We start from the raw sequence: 8,462 nt of genomic DNA, 5'->3' as shown, positions 1-8,462 counted from the left end.
CATGAGCTGGCACTTAGGGGAGAACCTCTGGACTGGCAGGAGGGCTACTCCTGTGGAAGAAAAGTGTCTGGCACTGCCCTGCTGAATTCACTATCCCATGTCCTTCCAAGGGAAGCCAAGCCAGGTGTGGTCTATCATGGTCTGACCATCCAACTGAGTTTAAGAACACCCCCAGTGGACATGCTCTCCCGCAGCACAGCCCTCACCTACCTACTGCCAGGCCTTAATCCCACTTAGACGTAAATGTCTACTCATTCAGCAGGTGAGATGAAATCCAACCAGCCTGCTTCACAGTCTTTGATGCTGACCATTGCCACATCTCTTCAACTGACAGCCAGAATTAAAGGGTACTGACTACCAGCCCCGCTTCCAACTGGCCAATAAAAACACTTGACCAAGGTTTTTATCATCATTTAATGAATGTTCCAAATACAACTTCATTGGGCTACAGGTGACTTTCACGATGGTGGAAGCTGATAAACCGCCCCCCTAATCAATGGCATGATTACTCGTAGTTACCAGAAACCTAGATATCAGCCAGACAGACTCAGTGAGGACCAGCATGATCACTCAGCTGGTCCCTGGGATTCTTATTTTCCTATTTCCTTCCCTTGTTCCTCCTCCCCTAAGGACCTCCTCCAGGGGTGTGGATGCTCAGGACAGGAGAAGGGGGCAGAGGGACAAAGAGTAGTGTCACAAACCCCACACCCCCAACACAGTAAGAAGACATGGGGCCCAGGTCTGCTCAATAAATACATAAATCATTTCCAGAAGCCACCACAGAGGTCAGCAGGCCCAGGGACACTGAGCTGGAGGAGCCACCCTCCTGTGGCCTGACCACGGTATACTTGCTACGTGCTGCACACCAGCACATCTGCAAAGGGTCCCAGGAAGATCTTGTTGAAGATGCAGCGGACCCATACCAGGTAGGTGGTGAAGGGCTTGATGTTCTCAGTGAAGGTGTGGTTCTGCAGGGCCAGGATGTAAGGCACGTAGGTGTTCTCCCCCTGCTCCTGCAGCCACACCTCATACTTCACCTCCCTCACCTTCAGGTACTTGAGGTTCCACGGGATCTTCCAGGAGACCGAGAGGCGGGCCTCAGAGGCATCCTGCACGGACACCTGGCACCTTGCTTCCCGAACCTTGCCTGGGTAGAGGCTGACTGTCAACTTCTGCTTCTGTGGCCCAGGCCGACCCTTCACCACACGCCGTATAGTTTGCATGAGGGATGGGATGTCCACCTTGGTGTCCTGGTAGATTCGGAAAAGCCACTCTGGGTTCCGGCAACAGAGATGCCGTGGGACCTCATGGCTTTGTAGGATACGGGCCTGCTCAGCCCGGTCGAGGTGGGTGATGCCCCCCTGATCCCAGGACCGCTCAGGGTATGTGACTGTGTTCTCTGGCATCATGTTCCGCCAGGCTACATACTGGAGGTCCATGCCAGGCAGTGTGGCCAGTGTCTTATAGGGGGTGTAGTGGTCAGGATTGACGGCATACGGGAACAGCTCAACCACTGTTGCCCCACGGGGTAGGAAGAGGGCTGTGACCAGCTGGGCCCCATGCATGCTGACCAGCATGGAGGCATTGCTGACCAGTTGTACAACATCTGTAAAGGCATGGTCCTCCAGGGACACTGTCACTGTCCTCATCTGGAACTCCTGAGCCAGCGCCAGAAGAAGCTCAGCCTCATTCAGGATGAGTCTATTTTGAGTGCGGCTGAAGACCAGAATGTACTCTTCACCCAGGGGGACCCCTGCATAGCTCACATTCAGCTTTTCCTTCATGAACCGTGAGAACTGACGGATCTCATTGCCTGAGACGAGGATGTTGGCCTTTGGGCCTTGGGGCTGCACAAAGCCATACTGGTACCAAGTAGTAGTCTTGGAGAGGCCCACAAAAGCACGGGAGAAGCACAGCAGCCGCCCCAGGGTCTTTAGCTGTGCCCTCAGGAGGGGCTGCTTAGGGCTGAGAAGCTTGTAGAGGTCAAAATGTGCACCCTCACTCCAGCCCTCCATGAAGAAGAGCCGGGCCTCATGGGCCAGGCCAGGGAACTGCTGCAGGGTGTAGAAGAGGGGCAGCAAGTCATCGTGGAAGACATGCATAAGGTTGTCAGGGTTGAAGCGGTTGGTGATGAGGGCCACGTCGGGCACGAACACGGGCTTGGGCATGAAACGCAGGGCAGCAGCCGGCAGCTCTATGAAGTTGAAGTACTGGGTGTTATGGTCCTCCACAGTGGACAGGTCGAGCAGGGCTGGCTGGAAGCGTCGGGAGCCCAGACTGGGCAGCATGACAGAGGTATTGCCGTGGAAGAAGATGAATTCCTCGGCCTCGTTGGAGTAGCAGAGCCACTTGAAGTGGCATATGCGGTCGGTGTGCGTGCGGCCCGTGCACACCATGTGTGTGCCACCCTCCATCAGGATCTGCAGGGCCTTTGCGTAGTCAATCCTCAGTGCTGGGGCTGGCTCTGGGGCCTCTCGGCTGAGGGCCAGCTCTTCCTCCAGAGCGGCTACATGCTCACGCAGCCGCACGTGCTTCCACAGGACTGCTGCCAGCACTGATACCAGGAGGGCGTTGAGCACTGCTGAGAGGTGCATCCTTAAGGCACCAAGTGGCCCTACTGAGATGATGGCCCCTGGGAAGTGCCACAGGCCAGGTGGGCTTTACCCATCCCTGCGGGCACCCTGCACACTGGCAAAAGCCTGCAGGAGAGAAGGAAAAGGGAAAGGTGTTGGCACAGTCAGTCTGGAGTCATCTCAAGCTCCCACTATGTGCCAGGCATGGTGCTAGGCTTTGTATACGTGCTGCAGCACTGATCCTTGCACCATTTCGCACATTTGTAGGTACAGATTAGACCACACTGTTCAAAAGTATTCACTCCCTCCCTCCCCCACTACTTCCATGAGGGGAGTATATATCCCTGTATCTTGACTTTGGATTTTGCCACATGACTTGCTTTGGCCAATGAGATGTTAGCAGGCAGAACATAATCAGAGGTTTAAAAGCTTGTGTGCTGGCCTTGTTTCTCTTTATACTTATGGCATTGCCATGAGAAGAATAGTTCAGCCTCACTTGCTGGTCCCAGTCTAGCTCAGCTGGCCTGTAAGTGGGTGGGCGCAGCCAAGATCATCAGAACCACCAGCTGAACAGCCAAGATCGGCCAAGACAGAGACATCTGAGATGAGTACATGTTACTGTTGTATATCCCTGAAATTCTGTGGCTGTTAGGAAGAATGGCTGCCTCGAAAGCTGACCAACAGAGAGATCTGTGATGAAAGAGGCCACAGGGAGAATTCTCCTTTAGAGGCCTGGCATTCCTGCTATGCAAGGTAAAGACTTTTCCTTGCCATCTGCACAAATGTGACTGAAGTCCTGTTGGTGCTGATCCCAGGCCACACACCAGGACACCAGTACGCCCCTTGTTAGGATATGGGGCACATATGCAAAACACCTGCTTTTGCTTAAAGCTTTGGTCTGGAAATCATGCCTTTTGGCTTTTAGAGGCCTATGAAAGGCTGGGTAGAAACTTGTCCTCTCAGTGATCCAGTAAGAGAATTATGTCTGAATGTCACCACTGACAAATGTTTTGTATATTGAGGCAAAATCTCAAAGGGTTAATTAAACTCCCTGCCCCACATACCCACACCTACAGAGAGGTGTGCCTGGGCTTTCGGCATTTGTTCCCATTTTCCTGTACTACCAGGAAGGGTATCAAAACTGCTCTGAGGCTGACTGTTCAGACAGTTAAAGAATCTCACCCTCCATCCTCACAGAAGACACATGGGTAATATCTGATGCCTCCTTGGCAACTGCATTGGGGAGGGATTGATGTGCTCCTGCTCTTGGGGCTAGTTTTGGACTCTTCGTGTCTTGCAACTTCTATCTCTGAGATCAAAAGAATCAAAGTATAATCTTGCCCAGAAAGAGCCAGTGGCTTAGATTCCCTCAGAGGCAGAGGCAGAGACAAGAGTTTGAGTCAAAATAATTTGAGAAATTATCCCAAGAAACATCATTCCCAGGAATGAAGAGGTAAGATAGAAAAAGGGTGAAGCTAATAGAGGGGACACTAATGAGCAGGTCACCACTTTGAGGAAGCTAGGTTATTTGCCTACCAAGTCCTGTTCAGCATTAATTGAAGGCCATTCCTGGGGACACCATCTCTTCCAACCTACCCTTCCAACCTAACCCTATTCCAACCTATACACATATGCACATATTACCCAAAATTTTTCAGGAAGAACTACTCTGACCAGGTGTAAAATGCACTCCAGTGTTGTCTCCTCTAAGTTCATTTAAAACGGGAAGGGGTCATGCTCATCTTAATTGATTTTACAACCTTAATAGGGTTGGCAATTTGTTATTTAAAAAATATTGGTCTAGACCAGAGATTCTCAACCCTGGCTGGTTATTGGAATCCCCAGGGGCACTTGCTACAAACACATATTCCTGGGCACTAATCCTAGAGATCTGATTCAGCAGGTCTGGAGTATAGCTCAGGCAGCTGCCTCTTTTATTCCTGTTTCATTTTCCTGTCTTTTTGCAGATTATTTCAAATTCCATTTTTATTTACATATAGTATTCCTGCGTGTATCTCTTGGAATAGATTTTTTTAGTAGTTGCCCTAGGCATTCATACTATACACATGCAACTTATCACAGCCTATTGTTACCAACATTTTACCTTTCAAGTAAGTACAGAGACCTTACCATGTTTAGGTTCCTTTATCCTCCATCCTTTATAATTATCATAAATATTTCCTCTGTTTCCATGAAGACCCACATCAGACAATGTTATAATTTTTGCTTCAACTGAAAAGTGAAGTTGCATTAACTTCAAATGCAATATCCTCAAGAGGAAAAGGAAAGTCTATTAATATTTGCCTACATTTTTACTTTCTCTATTCTTTCTTCATTCCTGCTGTTCCAGATTTTTGTTTGTTATCACTTTCTTTCTTTGAAGAACTTCCTTTAGTCATTCTTATAGAGAAGATCTGCTGGGAAGAAATTCTTTTGTTTTTTTTTTTCATGTGAAAATTTCTTACTGGCACCATCATTCCTAAAGGATATTTGCACTGGGTATAGAATTTTGGGAAATTCTCCTTTCCTTTCAGCACATGAAGACTCAGGCTGTGCCACTGCCTTCTGGCCTCCATGACTTCTGGTGAGCAATCTGCTGCACCTGCACTGCTGCTCCTCTGCAGGTAACACATCTTTCTTCTGATGTGGCTCTTAAGAGTTCTCTCTTATCTTTAGTTTTCAGAAGTTTGATTATCAAGTGTCCTGGTGTGGATTTCTTTGGATTTACCCTGTTTGGGTTTCATTTGGTCTTGAATCTGTAGGTTTATGCCTTTCCCCAAATTTGGGAGATTTTCAGCCATTATTTCTTTAAATACTTTTTTGGACTCATGCTGTTGTCCTAGGCCTCCAAGCACACTAATGCTATATATTTTTCAAAAACTTATTGTCCTAGTTCTCTGAGACTCTGTCTAGTTTTTTTTCCAGTCTATTTTCTCTGCTGTTCAGATTGGATAATTTCTATTGTTCTGTTTTCATGTTCACTGATTTTTCTGTCATCTTTCTTTTATTGAGCCCATCCAGTGATTTTTACATTTTGGTTACTACATTCTTCAGTTCTAAAATTTCCATTTAGTTCTTCTTTGTATGTTTTCTCTCTGCTGAGAGTTATCCTGGGCATTTAGGGTATCATGATACTATGCAGCTTATAAGTCCATTTCAGCAGTTTTTATGAAAACCATGCTGATGGGAGAAGGGAGAGCAGTGACTCTACCACTGGGTGAAGTGGAAATCCATGATCCCTACTCAGTTTCTACCAACACTACCCTGACAGGGAGGGTGAGAGATGGGTAGGGGTGTAAACCTAGCCTCCTCAGCTGGCCTCTACTGACATTTGGGGTGCCTCAACTCCACCAGGCAGGATGGAAGTTTCCAGTGACACCTCAAGAGGATTGTGGTAGAGAGGGATATCTTGCTACCACTAGGCAGTGGTGAAGGTCCAGGCTTCCCATCCAGCCCCATGGGGTCGGGGGTGGAGTGGGGTGCTGAACATGGGAAGCACCTGGTTACCACAGGCAAGTATGGAAATAGGTTATCCATTCAGACTTTAGTAAACCTGGGGATGGGGGGAACAATTTTTGCTGGTGTTTTGAAGGAATAAGATGTTACTGTCAAAAAGGTTTCTGTCTTGGTAGATGGCTCCTTTTCTAGTCCTTTGACAGCAGAGAGCAAGCTTTCCTTGGTGGTTTTTTTTTTTGTTTTTTTTGTTTGGTCTATGCCTGTTGGAATATCTGGGTTGTGGGCTTTTCTATATCCAGCTGGGATATAAAGGAGATGAAAAGAAAACCCAGGGAACTCATCACTGTTGTTCCATGTTCCAGGGTCCCTAGCTGCGCTACATTCTTCTCTCCACCTTTAAGCCTCTGATGTTTTATATATAATATCCTGTGTTTTTAGCTCAGGAGGGATAGGAATAAATGTGTCTACTCCATTTTGACAAGACCCTAAAGTCTCACTGGTATCTCCTTTTTTTTACCAAGCTCCCAGATGATTCTGGGGTATGGACAGATTTAAGAAAAACCAAGTGGCTCTGAACGAAAGAACCAGGCTATGAATTCCAATAGCTCCAAAAGTCTCAACTCATTCCAGCAACTCAAAATTTTAAGTCCAAAGTCTCATCACCAGGGAACACAGTCAGGTAGGGCTGCCTGGAACCTTGGGTATCCAGTGGTTTGCAGACCCTGATCCTTATGGGCTAATGACGGTTGTGGCAGGCAATGAGGACATGATGCCAGGGTTCTGAACCTTCATACAGCTCCAAACAGAACCAAGCCCCTTTAAATTTTTTTTGATATTTAGGGGTACTGGAGTGGGTTGAATGGTGTTCATCCAAAATTCATGTCTATCCATAACCTCAAAATTTGACCTTATTTGGAAATAGGGTCTTTACACATGTAATTAGTTAAGGATCTTGATGTAAGATCACACTGGATTAGGGTGGACCCCAAATCCAATGAGGGTACACTTGTAAGAGACAGCAAAGAATACACACAGAAACAGAAGGTGGCCATATGAAAACAAAGACAGAGATAGAGACTGGAATAATGCAGCTATAAATCAAAGACCACCCAGGATTACCAGGACACACTAGAAGCTAAAAAAAGGCAAGGGACGATTTTCCTCAAGAGATTTCAGAAGGAGTGTGGCCTTGCCAACACCTTGATTTTAGATTTCCAATCTCCAGAACTGTGAGAGAACACATTTCTGTCACTTTAAGCCATGAAGTTAGTGGTAATTTATCACAGCAGCCTTAGGTATCATAAAAATTCATTTGCTCTCAAGAAGGACTTACACTGCAACAAAGGTTAACAACGACTAAGCAAGTCTTCCTCATTTCATAGAGGAGCAGCAGTTTGTTCTAAATCACACAGTAAGTCTGTGGCACAGCCAGGATGAAAAATGGAAGTGCCCTAAACTTCTGGTGCACTGTTGCCTCCCAAAGGCTGGGGAAGGCACCTTCTAAGTTCAGGGCGCACAGCGCAGCCTGCCCCATTTCCCCATCAAACAACCTTGCTCCAGGGCCGGGGCAGGTCTGATGTAGATGTGCCTCTTCAGCACAGCTCTTCTGGGGAGAGCACACCCAGTTCATCCTCTGCAGCTTCCTTTGCATGAGGGAAGTCCTCTGGAGTACCCCCTCGCTGACACCACCACACCCTCCGCTAACCTTCCCCTGGGAGGGACAGGGGATTGCAATACTTCCATCTCAGGGCCCCAGCTCCACCAGTTAGTTTGGCTGATTGGCTTGCTCTTTTGGAGACATCTTCAATGGTATCATTAATCAATCAGTAGCTTTCGCATCCATCCTAAACCTGTGTGGCTCTGAGTTCCTGCTGCATCACTGGTGGTAGGTAGCTTGCTGAGGAGAATGTGTGCTGTCTTGGAAAGTTTGAAGATAAAAAGCCAGAGAGGATTCAAGATGGCGGCATGAGAGGTAAGACAGAGAACGCCTCTCAAAATCAAATATAATATGAAATATAGCTAATACAACTAAATCTAAAAGAACAACAGGAAAGAAGACTGCACCAGACTGCATACACCTGGAGAACAGAACAGACCTTATGAAACAGGGTAATGTACCAAAGCCTTGATCTGGCAGGACACAAGACCTTCCCCCACCCCAGCTCACCAACAGGAGGAAGAGAAATGGAACAGGGAGTGGGTGGAAGCCTAGAACTGCTGAAGACCCAGCCCTGGAGATCTGCTCTGGGAGCACAAACATACATTGCATAGTGTTCTGGAGATTAGTGGGGTTGGAAAGTAAGACAGGTGAAATACTTGGAGAGATTGAGATTCCAGCCATTTGTGGAGGACAGGGATCCACTTTTGGCTGCTATGGGATAAAGGAAAAGCAGGTGGTCTAAGAGGCTTCCTAGAAGCGAGAGGGCTGCTGAA

The 8,462-nt window shown here is 47.5% G+C and overlaps 1 protein-coding gene across 6 annotated transcripts in view; it reads right to left on the bottom strand.

The window, feature by feature from the left end:
• Positions 1-395: 395 nt before the first annotated feature.
• The window catches only part of POMGNT2 (protein O-linked mannose N-acetylglucosaminyltransferase 2 (beta 1,4-)), a 39,785-nt gene continuing 31,718 nt past the window's right edge, over positions 396-8,462 (bottom strand). For all 6 annotated transcript variants that reach the window (XM_036996297.2, XM_036996298.2, XM_017639974.3 and 3 more), the window contains one exon: positions 396-2,699. In XM_036996297.2, coding sequence (XP_036852192.1) covers positions 852-2,594 — 1,743 coding nt within the window. In that variant the 5' untranslated portion in view covers positions 2,595-2,699 and the 3' untranslated portion in view covers positions 396-851. The remainder of the gene's footprint in view (positions 2,700-8,462) is intronic.

Source organism: Manis javanica, chromosome 3 (genome assembly GCF_040802235.1).
Source record: "Manis javanica isolate MJ-LG chromosome 3, MJ_LKY, whole genome shotgun sequence".
Lineage (NCBI taxonomy): Eukaryota > Metazoa > Chordata > Mammalia > Pholidota > Manidae > Manis > Manis javanica.
This window is presented reverse-complemented; position numbering and strand designations above follow the sequence as displayed.